Source organism: Chelonus insularis, unplaced genomic scaffold, assembly GCF_013357705.1.
Source record: "Chelonus insularis isolate UGA/USDA-ARS -01 unplaced genomic scaffold, ASM1335770v1 contig_59_pilon, whole genome shotgun sequence".
Taxonomy (NCBI): Eukaryota; Metazoa; Arthropoda; class Insecta; order Hymenoptera; family Braconidae; genus Chelonus; species Chelonus insularis.
The window spans coordinates 89,188-106,019 of record NW_023276661.1 but is presented as its reverse complement, the minus strand read 5'-3'; the positions used below and the strand labels follow the sequence as shown (position 1 = coordinate 106,019).

The 16,832-nt window shown below is 40.5% G+C and overlaps 1 protein-coding gene across 1 annotated transcript; it reads right to left on the bottom strand.

Annotated features, from left to right (window-relative positions):
* Nucleotides 1-1,351: 1,351 nt before the first annotated feature.
* On the bottom strand, nucleotides 1,352-5,494 carry LOC118070451 (uncharacterized). Its single transcript, XM_035089053.1, has 2 exons — nucleotides 2,212-5,494; nucleotides 1,352-2,124 (listed from the first exon to the last, which is right to left on the bottom strand). The coding sequence occupies exons 1-2, from the start codon at nucleotides 5,492-5,494 to the stop codon at nucleotides 1,352-1,354; spliced, it is 4,056 nt and encodes a 1,351-aa protein (XP_034944944.1).
* Nucleotides 5,495-16,832: the final 11,338 nt, after the last annotated feature.

Here is a 16,832-nt window from a genome sequence, read left to right as displayed (position 1 = left end):
TTAGAAATTAGAAAATTCAATTCCTGTTTTAACAAAAATGGAGCTTTGAATTATTGTATATACTAATCAATTGTATTTTAACATTTTACTTTTTCATCACTAATATAAATCATATTGTCTTCTTGATGAATTTCAGATTCGTACCTTTTATAGAATCAATTTTTATAAAATAAAAGTCGATTCTATAAAAGGTACGGATCTAAAGTTCATCAATAAGACAATGTTAATTATATTAATAATAAAAAAGTAAAATTTTTTCATGTATTCAATTGTTTTTTCGTAAACCTTTGGCAACTCAAAAAAATTTTCAAGTACTACTGTTAACGGAAGAAGATAACCTTTTGAATGAAATTTTTTTTAATGTACTTACTTGCTCATTTGCATCAAGTTTAAATTCTACTACTTTGTGCTCTATAAAATATTTTCTTTTTTTTAACAATGTTTCCACTTTAGCTTCAGTAAGTACTTGGTGAAAATCATATTCGAATTTTTGCAAACTTGCATGAAAACTTTTCTTTGATATTTTCATCTTTAACATGGCTATTGATGAATTCCCTCTGTTCTGACTTTGAGTCGGCCGAATGAGCAAACTGGAAACTAGTGGACTGTATGAATTAAGAGCAGAATAGGAACAAAAGGTTGGATGCTAGAAGGTTCTAAAATATAGTTTATTAACACTGGATTGCTTGGGTTTTATAGTTTTTATTCAACAATAACACTTAACATACTCAATAGAATTTAATAATCACTACATCTAGTTGAGTTGACTGTACCATAATTGTTTGTACACTTATGAGTTGTCCAATGGTTATTTTTTCACCAAATAACATAGTCTCAAAAAACAGTGAATAGCAACATTCACAGTATACACCAGAGTTATTCGGGGGAGCGATGTATAGGTGAATGTCCGTGAGGCACTATGGCGTCGACGCCAGTTCAGCTTCGCGCCCAAAGACGATACAAACTGAATATACTGGACCACTTGTACTGATGAGAGTGATTTGATGATTCACGTATCTTGGTGAGAGGTGTCTGAGTCTCTTTGACCGTACTGTATTGTACAACGAGTGAGCTGACTGCAAAAAAAAAACTGCGATTTGACTGCGAAAAATTATACAGAGATGACCGCGTGATTTGCCTGGAGCTAACTGACGCCACAAGTGCTCGACGGCGTGCTTGTTGGCGTCACTAGGGCCGTAGAGTTGCCTTCTGGGCCATGAGGGAACTACTTCCCGATGATTGGTCCGGTGAGTTGACTGACGCGCCGGTGGACAAGTCCGGCATTAACAATTTTTTGAATATTTCTGACTACCTGACTTGGGCCCCTCCAAGTCAGAACATTGTCCCACCATCAGCAACGCCTTTGCTGATCTTTTGCTGGTGGAGTGTATGGTAAGATGACTAGCTTTGTGAGTGGTCTGACGAGTTCTGCTGTTGCTGTCCTGAGTTTGACTGTTCTGATGAGTCCGTCTGATCCTGGGAACACCTCAATCACTCTGGCGAGAGGCCACTTCGTTGGTGGGAACCTCTCGTCAGTGAGTAGTACAAGTGAGCCGACTGTGATGTTGTGAAAGGGGTGTTTCCACTTGGAAATGGCGAGTTGCTGCTGAAGGTATTGTTTTGACCACTTTGACCAAAACGATTGGAGTCGCTGCTGAATAAATTGCCACCTGGACAAGCTTGGCATTGGCACATCTTCCAGTGAAGGCTCTGGTAATGTTACTAGTGGTTCACCAACCAAGAAGTGTGCTGGAGTCAACGCTGAGATGTCTGTAGAGTCGGCTGAGAGAGGCTCGAGTGGTCTGGAGTTAAGGACTGCTTCTATCTGGACAAGCAGTGTGGAAAGCTCTTCATATGTAAAGAGTGAGTCACCTATCGTTCTGTTAAGATGGAACTTTACTGATTTGACTGCAGCTTCCCATTTTCCTCCCATATGTGGTGCAGCTGGTAGATTAAACTTCCAATCAGTTCCATCCTTTGCAAATACAGCTGCGAGTTGACTGAACTGTTGAGTCCCCTGCATGAAGAGTTGTCTGATGAGCGTGTCTGCGCCTTGAAATGTGGTGCCACAATCACTGTGGAGAGTTCTGCAGACACCTCGACGTCCAGTGAACCTTCTGAACGCTGCAATGAATGAGTCTGCTCAATAATCTGTTACAATCTCTAAATGAAGTGCAGAAGTAACGAAGCACACAAAAATGCACATCCAACCCTTAGATGTTTTGGCGCCTCTGCCTTTCCAAGTCTTGAGCGTGATGGGACCAGCGTAATCCACACCACAGACGGCAAATGGTCGGGCTGGAGTGATTCTTGATAACGGCAATCGACCCATTAACTGCTTCGCTCGTTCGCCACGTAAACGAGCACATTTCATACAATGATAAATATAGGATCGTACTAGGAGTCGTCCGCCAATGATCCAGTACGATGATCGTATGAGGTTCAGAGTTGCCTGCGTCCCACCGTGCAATGTTCTTTCATGAGCGTCTGCAATGATTAGTCTGGAAAGATGAGTTTTCTGTGGTAGGATTGCAGGATGCTTTGCTTCTTGGTCCAAGCTAGCATTTGCTAACCTCCCTCCAACACGTATGACTCCCTGAGTGTCAATAAATGCTGTCAATCGTGCGAGGGGGTGTGAGACGGGCAGTGAATTTGAGTTGATCTGCTTGATTTCTTGTGAGAAGTACGATTCTTGAGTTGCCTTTATCCAAAAAATCCTTGCTCTCTCTAATTCTTGTGGCGTGAGAGGGAAGGTGAGGGATGACTGCGGTACTCGTCTGAGGAGTTGGCTGAATCTGAAGCAAATTGCAGTCACTCTGAGCAATTTGATTAGCCGAGAATGTCTGTATATCATATCCCAATGATAATCATGTTGAATTGTCTGAGTAACTAAAGTGAGCCCGGGCCGCTCTTCCTGCTGAGCTTTTGAATCGTACACTGATGATTGAGTTGGCCATAATGATTCGTCTGCTGTTAACCACTGTGGTCCTGTCCACCACAGGGGGTGCTTCCGAAGCTGGGATATGCTGATACCTCGAGAAGCACAATCCGCTGGATTTTGTTTGCCAGGTACAAACCTCCAAACGCCGATTGGAGTGAGATCTTGAATTGCTGACACTCTGTTTCTTACAAACTCCTTCCAACGGGATGAGTGAGACTGAATCCAGGTCAAAGTCACTGAGGAGTCTGTCCAACATACGAGTTGAGTTGGCTGAATGTCTAAGTTGTTCCTTACATAAGTGATTAGTCTGGCAAGCAGCAATGCTGCGGTGAGTTCGAGTCTGGGAATTGACATCTTCTTCAATGGAGCAACCTTAGACTTTGAGCAGACTATAGTTGAACAAGTTCCATGATCTGGATGAGTAGTCCGTATGTAAACAACAGCTGCCATAGCTGCTTGTGAGGCGTCTGAAAAACCATGAAGTTCCACGGTCGATTTCTGAGTAATCCGTAACCATCGTGGAATTGAGAGGTCTGAAACTTGTGAGAGTTCTGATCTGAAGCTGTTCCACTTGGTGATGATGTGATCTGGGGCTTGGTCATCCCATGAGAGTTTATCTAGCCAGATTTCTTGTAGCAACATCTTTGCTCTGACAATGAAAGGTGCTAGAAATCCAAGTGGATCGTAGAGTTGTGCTGTTTCTGATAAAATTATTCTCTTTGTGAGCTTGGACTTCTCACGAGGAGGTTTTGAGTTGAACTTAAATAAGTCGGTCGCTGGAATCCACGAGAGCCCAAGTAATTTCGTTTTGCTGCTCTCAAATGAGTGGATCTGCTTTTCTGATGAGTTGTCTGTAAGTGATTGTAGGAATTGAAGTGAGTTGCTGTGCCATTTCGCTAACGGGAAGCCACCTGCCATGCAGAGTTGTCTGACTTGGGTTGAGATGTCTATCAGTTGACTCACGGTGTCAGCACCTCCAAAAATATCGTCCACATATCTTCCTTTTAGTAGTGGATCAACAGCTAGAGGGAACTTATGACCCTCATCCTTCACTAGCTGGATCATTGTGCGAACAGCCAGAAATGGAGCTGATCTGGTACCATACGTGACTGTTGTGAGTTGATATGGGATGATCTTGGAGTGCTCGTCCACCCACAGGATTCTCTGGAGATCCCAATCATCTTGGTGGACTTTGATTTGTCTGTACATCTTGGTGATGTCTGATGTGAACACAAATTTATGCTGCCTGATCCAAATGAGTACGTCTGCAATGTCTTTCTGGACTTTGGCACCAGTATGTTGAATATCGTTCACTGATAGACCACTAGAAGATGGACTAGAGCCATTAAATACTACCCTAAGCTTTGTAGTAACACTGTCTTCTCTTAAGACACCATGATGAGGCAAATAATACACTGGAGAGTTGACTGGACTTGCCTTGGCTCGTGTCATGTGGTTCAGTGACTCGTATTCTTGCATAAAGTTGTGATAGAGTTGTGCATATGAGTCATTTTTTGTGAGTCGTCTGATAATGTGTAGTAAACACTGATGAGCTCTCGCTGATGAGTTGCCTAGAAGAGATGGTGATGCTTTGAGTGGTATTCTCACAATATATCTCCCATCGTGATCTCTTGAATGAGTCGTAACATAATGATCTTCACAAGATTGATCATCTGGGCTGAGTTGGCTGGCTGAAGTATCTGGAACTTCTTCTTGAACCCAGAATTTTGTCAAGAGATCAGATACTTGCTGGTATGAGTTGACCCTTGCTGCGTGATGAGTTCTCTGACTTGAGCATCTTGTCGGGTGTGGACTTCCAATGAGCATCCATCCAAAAATTGAATCTTGGGCTATGAGAGATGACTGAGGAAACTGTTTGATGCCTGCCTTCACAATTAGACCATAACAATCTGCTCCTATTAAGATGTCAATGGGTCTTGGAGTTGAGTAGTCTGGATCAGCAAGTTGCAGAGAGTTGAGAGCTGACCAGTTGAGTTCTTTGAGTTGTCTGGTTGGTAAAGTACCAGTGACACATTTGAGGATATGAGCATTAATTGTAACTTGCTCCTGTGTGTGAGTTGATCTAAGTGTCACTGTTGTCACTCCTCTAGTTTGTACAGCTGGTTCATTACCAATTCCCAGCACTGATATTCCTGATGGACGACGTTGGAGATGACAAGTCTTTACCACACTTGATGAGATGAACGTCAGCTCAGACTCTGAATCTATCAAAAGTCTTACTGGGAGCTGAGAGTAGTCTGAGAGTAATACTGCATTGGCTGTGGCGAGTAAGACTGCTGAGCTGTCTGATTGAACTGGAGACTCGTTAGTGCATGGATCTTCTGCTGCCCTGAGTGCTGAAGCGAGTCTTCCATGGATATCTGAGTTGTCTGTAGTGTTCTTGGTGATTGTTGAATCATGTGAGTCGTCTGAGAGTTGACTAGTGTGAGTTTGACTCTTTTCTTCAGCTGTAGGAGATCGAACGAGACCTTCTGACTCTTCTTCCAGGACCCTCAACCCTCCTGAGGCCGAAACCTCATGTGCTAAGGTCATCCTTTCCGTCTCGCATCAGAGAAGCATTCTTTACTCCTATCAGCACATATAGATTGATATGATTCATAACCATTAATCGTTGAGTTGTCTGCATGTTGAGTGATCACACTACCACTTGGAGAATTGACTGAAACATAATTAGAGTTGACTGCAGAGAGTTGACTATGAAGATGAGTTACCTGGTGAGAAGTCTGCTTAGATGAATGGGTGTGATCTGGAGTCGGCTGTGGAAATGGCACATCATCACCTCACTGCTGGGAGGTTGATGGCTGTTAACCTGGTTGAGTTGGCTGCGGTTCTTGGCCTGGGCCATACCCTCTATTGAGTCGTTGTCGTCAGCTACATCTATGTAGTCCGACTTGGCAGGAGAAATTACACGTTTATCTGCCATGATTTACTTAAATGAGTAGTCTAATGTCACTATAATTACTCTTATCACAAAACAAATGCACAAAAACTGATGCTAGAGTTGTCTGCTGTCACCTTGATACCAATGGTGGGCTTTCAAGAAAGTCTCAACACCAAAAGAATCACACAAATTATTTAACTGAGTCTACGAGCTCTTAATAATAATTTTAGGTGACAAAACTTACTCTAAGGACACTACGCTAATTAATCACTATGTTTATATACACGTGAGTTGACTGCGTCGAGGGTATCTTGGCTCTCACACAACCAAACTGCGCGCCAAGCGTCTCAAAAAAATTGTTTAAGTTGTGAGATGAGCACCACTGTCTCACAATAATACAGATGAGTGTCACTGGGCACTGGAATGCGTAAACACCTTTTGTCTGTAAGGTTGTTTACACACTGACAGTGAAAGTTATTTGAGTCTAACTAAATTCCAAGCACTTTATACAGAGCATCTCACAAAATATTCACAAAATTATGAAGCCCTAGAACCTTCTAGAGTTATTCGATATGCATCCAAGCCGTTCTTATCCGGCTCGAAGGACCAAATGTTCTGACTTTGAGTCGGCCGAATGAGCAAACTGGAAACTAGTGGACTGTATGAATTAAGAGCAGAATAGGAACAAAAGGTTGGATGCTAGAAGGTTCTAAAATATAGTTTATTAACACTGGATTGCTTGGGTTTTATAGTTTTTATTCAACAATAACACTTAACATACTCAATAGAATTTAATAATCACTACATCTAGTTGAGTTGACTGTACCATAATTGTTTGTACACTTATGAGTTGTCCAATGGTTATTTTTTCACCAAATAACATAGTCTCAAAAAACAGTGAATAGCAACATTCACAGTATACACCAGAGTTATTCGGGGGAGCGATGTATAGGTGAATGTCCGTGAGGCACTATGGCGTCGACGCCAGTTCAGCTTCGCGCCCAAAGACGATACAAACTGAATATACTGGACCACTTGTACTGATGAGAGTGATTTGATGATTCACGTATCTTGGTGAGAGGTGTCTGAGTCTCTTTGACCGTACTGTATTGTACAACGAGTGAGCTGACTGCAAAAAAAAAACTGCGATTTGACTGCGAAAAATTATACAGAGATGACCGCGTGATTTGCCTGGAGCTAACTGACGCCACAAGTGCTCGACGGCGTGCTTGTTGGCGTCACTAGGGCCGTAGAGTTGCCTTCTGGGCCATGAGGGAACTACTTCCCGATGATTGGTCCGGTGAGTTGACTGACGCGCCGGTGGACAAGTCCGGCATTACACAATTTTGAATATTGTTAGACTTGCTGACTTAAGGCCCTCTAGGTCAGAACACGTCGCTTTTATTAATTTTTTATAATTATAAACAGCTTTCGATCGTTACATTCATGAAGTGGACGATGACTATTACAAACTTCTGGGATAGTGAGTGTCACTACGTCAGTGCTTGTCGATAGACATATCACGCAATAACCGTGATTATAATCTGCCAGAAGTCTGTAATAGTCATCGTCCACTTCATGAGTGTAAAAGTAGAAATTGTATCCTGAAAATTACAGAAAATAAAGATAGATTTTCCTACGCCAGTAAAACTCACGGTGTTCAGATAAATATATCTCAGTCATCTCAATCATTGTCCCTCGGACAAAAGTGAAAACAATCATCAATCTCAAACGTGCTAGTGGTCCAGCAATAGCAGTTGTGTGTCTTTGGGCGCGAAACTATGCTGGCTTCGACGCCATAGTACCCCATGGACAGTCACACATACATCACACCCCCGAACAACTCCGTTGTATTGTGTGCCTGTCGCTACACGCGGTCTGAGATAGACACTTCCTACATATTTAGTGATAAAGTACATAGATATTCATAGTTCAAGTGTTTGTTCTCAATAAATATTAAAAACTGAGATTCTTTGTGTGTCTGAAAGTGCTTTCATGAACCTTCTAGCATCCAACCTCTTGAATTAATCCTACAGTCCACTTAATCCAAATCTTTTTCTTTTCATCACGGCGGACTCGAAGTCAGAACATTTGGTCCTTCGAGCTGGATGAGAACGGCTTGGATGCATCTCGAACAATTCTAGAAGGTTCTAGTAGTGAATATTTTCTCGAGTGTTTGTGATCAGACAACTCTTCGTATTTTAGTGTAAACAACCTCACATACAAAAGGTGTTTACGCATTCCAGTGCTACGTGACACTCATCTGTGTTATTGTTGTGCAGTGGTGCTCAGTCTAGCCAATTTGGACTTCTCTTAAGGCGCTTGGCGCGCACTTTGGTTAGAGTCAAGAGAGCCGTAACGCAGTCAACTCATGTGTAAATAGACATAGTATTTAGTTAGATTAGTGGCCTTAGTGTAAGTGTAGTCACCTCACAAGATTACTAAGAGCTTGTAGACTCGTTTAATAAATTGTGTGACATTTGTTTAGTGTTGTGACTTTAGTGAAAGCCCACCATTAGTGTCAAGGTGACATCAGACGGCTCGTGTACTAGTTTGTGCAGTTCTTGGGGAGAATGGTACCCTCTTTTTTGATCCCAGACAACTCACTTAAGTGAATCATGGCAGACAAACGAGTAATTTCTCCTGCCAAGTCGGACTACGTGGATGTAGCTGACGACAATGATTCAATCGAAGGTGTTAGTAAAATGGTGGAAAAAGTTAGCGTAGACCAAGTGTCATCGATCATTGCAGGCCACTCTCAAGCAGAAGGTGTTACAGAAAACACGCTAAAGGTGCCTGACAGATCATCTACATCACGTGACAGGTCAAAGTCGCCACCACCAATCGCCAACACAACACAATTTGAGCTGACGTCTCAAATGGCAGAGTACCAACAGCTCCAATTTATTATCAGGATATGGTTGAGCTAGTAAGACAACCTCCGCTCATGAAAGCTTAGAAGCAACTAAAGGAGAGGTACGATAACCCTGAGCAGCTCATATTCTCTTATATTAAACATCTGCTTAGCATTCCAACACCATCATCCAAATCAGCTGAACAGTTAGACAACTTAGTAGGCATTGTGAAGCAGAACTTGGATGCACTCAGGGCACTCAAAGTTCCAGTCAACTCAGCAGACTACTTCTTGATCGATTTGGTGGCCAGCGAATTCGAGCAGCATCTCCGAAAGTCCTGGGAGTAAAAACGGAGCAGATCACGGTTTCCAACTACACTCAACAGTCTACTCAACTTCATCTCAACCAGGGCACGTGCGAAGGAGTCAGCTCAGGACGCAGCTCGTCAGGCAAAACGGTGGCCTACTCCAGTGATCACGAAGAAGTCCAAGTCACAACAACAGTCTACTCGCCAGCAGACGACTCAATCTTCTAGGCATGGGGCTCAAAAGAGACAGGCTGATTACTCCTGTGACCCGTGCAACAGTCGAGATCATGACTTAGTCGACTGCAAATTTTTTGCAGCTCTCTCTTAACTGGAGCGATGCAACCTGGTTCTCTCAGCGCGGCTGTGCTTCAATTGCTTAGGCCACCACTCGATCCAGGTGTGCCAGTCTGAAAAACGATGCAGTGTGTCCAATCAGAAGCACCACACAATGATTCATACACCCAGAACAGCATCCTTACGAAAGAGAGGGTATGGCCCAGGCTAAGAACCGCAGCCAACTCAACCCGTTCAACAGCCATCAACTTCCCAGCGATAAGTGGCGAGGTGCTATTTTAACAGCCAACTCCAAGTTACACTCATCAACTTGAACAGACTTCTCATCAGGTAACTCATCTTCATAGTCAACTCTCTGCAGTCAACTCTAATTATGTTTCAGTCAATTCTCCAAGTGGTGGTGTGATCACTCAACACGCAGACAACTCAACGATTAATGGTTATGAATCATGTCAATCTATATGTGCTGACAGGAGTAAAGAGTGTTTCTTTAGTGACCTAACGGAAGGGATGACCTTAGCACATGAGGTTTCGGCCTCAGGAGGGTTAAGGGTCCCGGAAGAAGGGTCATTAGATCTCATTCGATCTCTTACAGCTGAAGAAACGGAACAGAATCGACGTAGTCAACTCTCAAACAACTCACATGATTCGCCAGTCACCAAGATCAAGACAGACAACTCATGGATACATGACAGATTCTCTTCAGCACTCAGAGCTGCAGAAGAGACATGTATCAACAATTCTTCAGTACAATCGGACAGCTCAGCGGTCTTACTCGCCACAGCCAATGCAGTATTAATCTCAGACTACTCTCAGCTCCCAGTAAGACTTTTGATAGATTCAGAGTCTGAGCTGACATTCATTTCATCAAGTGTGGTAAAGACATGTCATCTCCAACGTCGACCATCAGTGATCTTAGTGCTGGGAATCGGAAATGAACCAGCAGTACAAACCAGAGGAGTGACAACCGTGACAATCAGATCAACTCACTCACAGGAGCAAGTCACAATAAATGCTCACATACTCAAGTGTATCACTGGTACCTTACTAACCAGACAACTCAAGAAAATCAACTCCAAGACCCATCGACATCTTAATAGGAGCAGATTGTTATAGTCTCATTCTGAAGCCAGATATCAAGCCATTTCACCAGTCATCTCTCATCGCCCAAGACTCAATCTTTGGGTGGATGCTTATTGGTATGCCACAAGAAACACACTGCCCGACTCATCGAACTCATCACACAGCCAGGGTCAACTCATCCCAGCAAGTGTCTGATCACTTGACGAAATTCTGGGTTCAAGAAGAAGTCCCAGAGACCTCCGCCAGTCAACTCAGCCTAGACGATCAATCGTGTGAAGATCATTATATAAAAACTCATTCAAGAGATCAAGATGGTAGATATGTAATGAGAATACCACTGAACGCATCACCATCTCTTCTAGGCAACTCATCAGCAAGAGCTCATCAGTGTTTACGACACATAATCAGACGACTCACAGAGAATAATTCATATGCACAACTGTATCACAATTTTATGCAAGAGTCACTGAACCACATGACACGAGCCAAGGGAACTCCAGTCAACTCACCAGTGTATTATTTACCTCATCATGGTGTCTTACGAGAAGACAGTGTCACTACAAAACTCCGTGTAGTCTTCAATGGCTCAAATCCATCATCGAGTGGTCTTTTAGTGAACGACATTCAACATACAGGTGCCAAAGTCCAAAAGGAGCATTTGGATCAGGCAGCATTGCTGCTAGCCAGACTAATCACATATGTTAAACGCAACTTAGATGTTCAGCCAACTCAAATGGTATGTTGGACAGACTTTTCAGTAACATTGACCTTGATTCAATCTCACTCATTTCATTAGAAAGAGTTTGTAAGGAATTGAGTGTTAGCTATTCAAGATCTCACTCCAATCAGCGTTTGGAGGTTTGTACCCGGCAAAGAAAATCCAGCGGATTGTGCTTCTAGCGGTATCAGCATGTCCCAGCTTCAGAAGCACCCCCTGTGGTGGACAGGTCCACAGTGGCTAACAGCAGACAAATCATTATGGCCAACTCAATCATCAGTGTACGATTCGAAAGCTCAACAGGAAAAGCGGCCCGGGCTCACTTTAACTACTCAGACAATTCAACATGATTATCATTGGGATATGATATACAAACATTCTCGTCTAATCAAATTGCTCAGAGTGACTGCAATTTGCTTCAGATTCAGCCAACTCCTCAGACGAGTACCGCAGTCATCTCTCACCTTCCCTCTCACGCCACAAGAATTAGAGAGAGCAAGGATTTTTTGGATAAAGGCAACTCAAGAATCGTACTTCTCACAAGAAATCAAGCAGATCAACTCACACTCATTGTTTGTCTCACCCCCCCCCCTCTCGCACCGTTAACAGCGTTTATCGACACTCAAGGAGTTGTACGCGTTGGAGGGAGGTTAGCCAATGCTAGCTTGGACCAAGAAGCAAAGCATCCTGCAATCCTACCACAGAAGACAGGGTCCCCGGGGCTACATAAATGTTTCTGTTCTTAAGATATGCAAAGTCAAAATATGACATGTAGGACTAGGTACAACTGGCCAATTGAGGTCGGACTCGTAGTGGTATGTCGTAAGGCCTCGGGCTTGTTACGTGTATCCCTGTGCCTGTTCTAGGTGCAGGTATACACATCCTGGGAAATGCCATCGCGAAGAGAGTAGAGTTATAATCTCCCAGAGTTATGCCGTAAGAGGCGAGGTACTTAATTTCCGTCCTTCGGACGGGGGAAGCATGGATTTGATTTGCCACAGAAGACTCACTTATTCAGACTAATCATTGCAGATGCTCATGAAAGAACATTGCATGGTGGGACGCAGGCGACTCTGAACCTCATACGAACATCTTACTGGATCTTAGGCGGACGGCTCCCAGTAAGATCTTATATCTATCATTGTATAAAATGTGCTCGGTCACGTGGCGTACGAGCCAAGCAATTAATGGGTAAACTGCCATTATCAATAATCACTCCAGCTCGACCATTTGCCGTCTGTGGTGTAGATTATGCTGGTCCCATCACACTAAAGACTTGGAAAGGCAGAGGTGCCAAAACAACCAAGGGTTGGATGTGTATTTTTGTGTGCTTCGTTACATCAGCTCTCCATTTAGAGATTGTAACAGATTATTGAGCAGACTCATTCATTGCAGCGTTCAGACGGTTCACTGGACGTCGAGGTGTCTGCAGGACTCTCCACAGTGATTGTGGCACCACATTTCAAGGCGCAGACACGCTCATCAGACAACTCTTCAAGCAGGGGACTCAACAGTTCAGGCAACTCGCAGCTGTGTTTTTAAAAGATAGAACTGAGTGAAAGTTTAATCCACCAGCTGTCCCACGTATAGGATGAAAGTGGGAAGCTGCAATCAAATCAGTAAAGTTTCATCTGAACAGAACTATAGGCGACTCACTCTTTACATATGAAGAGCTTTCCACACTGCTTGTTCAGATAGAAGCAGTCCTCAACTCCAGACCACTCACCAAGTTAGTCATATACATAATTGTGCAGTAAAACTCACGGTGTTCAGACAAATATATCTCAGTCATCTCAATCATTGTCCCTCGGACAAAAGTGAAAACAATCATCAATCTCAAACGTGCTAGTGGTCCAGCAATAGCAGTTGTGTGTCTTTGGGCGCGAAACTATGCTGGCTTCGACGCCATAGTGCCCCATGGACAGTCACACATACATCACACCCCCGAACAACTCCGTTGTATTGTGTGCCTGTCGCTACACGCGGTCTGAGATAGACACTACCTACATATTTAGTGATAAAGTACATAGATATTCATAGTTCAAGTGTTTGTTCTCAATAAATATTAAAAACTGAGATTCTTTGTGTGTCTGAAAGTGCTTTCATGAACCTTCTAGCATCCAACCTCTTGAATTAATCCTACAGTCCACTTAATCCAAATCTTTTTCTTCTCATCACGGCGGACTAAATAAGATGAAAATGATTATTAAAAAGTCCTTAGTTTCTTGCTATCAATTGAAAGCAAAAAGAGTTTATTTTATTTAATAATACATGACTTGGCATTCCATGTGATTTCATCGTCATCCTCTGAACATCGCTTATCACATAATCGTCTATTTTTGTGATTGTTAACCACTTAAAGACCATTAATAAAATTATATTAATAGTGACATCACGTTCGTGAGTAGCAATTCCTCACAACCTCCGGTATCCTAACACTATATCTTTTGTTAGACGTAATCATTTTAGCCTGGCGCACTGCAAATCCTAAGATTCCACAAACGTCTTAAAATAATACACATAAAGAGTATTCAATGTAAAATGTCCATAAACAAACTATACATTATTTATGGACACCTTTCACACATTTCATAAAAACATTTATTATTATCTATTGATCTGTCGTGTAAAGTTAAGTTACCGCGGTGACTCTGCGATATCGTTGGTTTTTAATTTTTTTTAAAATCAATATTATCTGATCTAATATGAAAACTTATCGAAAATAGTAAGTGAAATTTGCCAAAAACAGATATCGAACGATATTTGGAAAAAATGGCGCTACGTCACTGTTGTTTGAAAATCCGATATCTTCAAATTATTCTATACACAAAAAATTTCTGAAATCATAAAATTGCGCCAAGTTTGACTTGCCATAATCGCAAAACCATAAAATTGTTTGTATCAATTGTTTAATTAAAAAAATTGCATAAGTGTGCGTGAGAAATTTCAGATCAAATATTTGATTCAAATATTAATAAACATTAGCTAGCATAAATCTTTTTCAGAACTTTTTTTTAAAAAAAAAAGTTTTTAAAGTATCCTACTGAAACTGCCATCATCGGATGAAAGTAAAACTTTGCGCCATGCACACATCCCAAATGACTCTGCAAATACCCAAATTTTCATTTTTCAATAATTGTTTTAAAAATTTTAAAACATCAAAAAAGTTTGAAATCAAATGGAGTGCTATGTTATCTATAAAATTAAGTTTTTTTTTTTTATTTACTTTTAATGAATTGTGTAAAAAAATACTTTTCCGAATTTTCTGGAAATAATTTAAAAAGTAATTTTGTAGATAAAAATTTACCATAAATTTTTTGTGCAATCAATTTGGACTTAATTTCAAAGAATAGCTAGTGAAAAGAAATTTCATAAGACGTAACCCAATTTTTGTAATCTTCTCTATTGATAGAAGATTTCCAGATATAATTCTTAAAAATTGTATTTATTTTTTGTTAAGTTTTTGTGTAATTTTCTACATAAATCAAAGCAAAACTCTTTATAGTAAGATGAAAAAAAAATTTCTATCAATAAAGAAAGTTGACAGGATTACGTTTTAAGATTTTAAAAATACAAAAAAAAAAAAAAAAATCAAATTACAACAAATTTGTCTTTTTTAGTAAAAATTTATTTAAACACAGTAAACTTGGTATGGCTATTACAGCTGTAGGTGGAAAGATAATTTATTTAATGGTTTATATAATTTATAGCCACACCATAATAAAAAAAAATTTTAATCAACTAATACTAAATGAATGATTAAAATACAAGAATGTCTTACAGTAACTTTAAACCAACATTAAGCATACAGAATTTAGTCGCTTTTTACTTATATACATTTTCAACAACTTTAATAATTCTTTTTTATCTAATAATAATTTATAAACAGTTAAACTTAACAGAATATATAATTAAGCAAAAATTTTTTATAATACAAATCTATTTTCTGATAGAAAATCCCAAGCTAAAAATTTGTAGTTGTATTTAAAAATTAATATTTAACCATTTTTTGCAACTGTACACTTGCGTCCAAATAATTTTTTAAATTATTTACCCTGTCATTTTTTATCATAATGATTATTGTCAAAATTTATCAAAATTTGCGTAGGAACTGAACCCATTTGACGTTTTTTTTTGTCAAATATTATAAAAACTATCATTTATCACAATCTTTGTAAATTTTCCAGATTTTGTCATTTTTTATCATGTAACGAAGTTACGTCCCTGAAGGTAGATAAAATAGGGAAATATATTTGGCCATCGGGTCGATAAACTATCGAACTAGTTTATCGATTAAATTGAAGATCGTTCCCCTCCGAGTTTGCCTTTAGGAACATAGGATAAATAAAGATCGAGATAGGAATTTATAAGCAATAGAAAGAGAAGGTATTTGTGATGATTTCAGTTTCCATGGCAACTCCCCCACACTACCAACTAAATGGGCGGAGCCAAACAGTATAAAACCGCTGGATTTTGCGGCGATCGTCACTTGTCTCCAAGGTACTAGACTGACGAGACCAACGAGAAATGTAGCTCACGTTGTAAAACACAGAGTTGTAGCTCTGGCTAAGAGGTTGTAGCCTTTTAGTTCCCCGGAGAGTTGAAGCTTTCCAAACTTAGGACCTGGAGGGTTGTAGTCACCAAGATTAGACACGGAGGGTTGTAGCCTTCCGGCTAGGAGTTGGTGCTCTTGGTGTTAGCTAGCAATCGAGAGTTGGTGCTCACGATTAAGACCGTGTAGGAGTTGTAGCTCCTCGCTGACGAGTTGAAGCTCGTCAGTTATTTAGGCTCGGTTGAAGCCTTCCCTCTAAGAGTTGCTAGCCCCTAGAGTACCCTGGGACGAGTTGTAGCTCGTCCACACTTAGATAGGCCCTTTTAGGTTAGAGGGTGAAGAGTTGTAGCTCACACCAGTCTCCCTCGAAGAGTTGTAGCTTTTCGTCGACGGGTTAGAGCTCGTCGATTACCTAGGTAGGATTGTAGCCTTCCCTCTGAGAGTTGTTAGCTCTCAGAGTATCCCGGGTTGGGTTGTAGCCCGACCAATTAGGGGTTAGGTTGAGAAGTAAACATTTTTGGATGAGAATTATCTTCACAAATACCAAAACTATTATTATTTTATTGTTGTATCGCCACCGTTGAGCCACGCGCATACTTAAGGATCTATTTAGGTTAATTTGTTGTATTAGTATATTGTAAGACCAAATTGTTGGTTAAGAAGAGTAAAATTTAATGTACGTCGCCGTGTATGACATACACGCAACATTATTGTAATTTATTTTTGTATTCCTTGTTTACTATTAGTTTATAACGTTATTCAGCAGATTATTGTTAACTTTAGTTGTTGTTAGTTTGAATTAACAAATATTGCTTTAATTGTTTCAATTATTTGGAGGAGAATTTACTTTGTAACAATCCCGCAAAGAATCCTAGTCCATAAAATTCGATAGTTTGAAAATCTTTTTCTTGAGGATTCGCCTTAAGGAAATTAAGTCGTTACAATCAGAATTATAAAAAAACAACATTCTTCAAAAATTATTATTTTATATCTTTTCTAGACAATATTGATAAAAAATGTTCGTTTTCTGTAGTATTGTAGCATATTTTCATTAGAGAATTAACCATTTTTTACATATTTTTATACATTTTAAAGGATTTTACTATATTTTCACTGAATCTCTTATAGTGTATTATATGAATTCGTCATTTTCTTGTGATTGTTTTTTTTATCTAAAGAT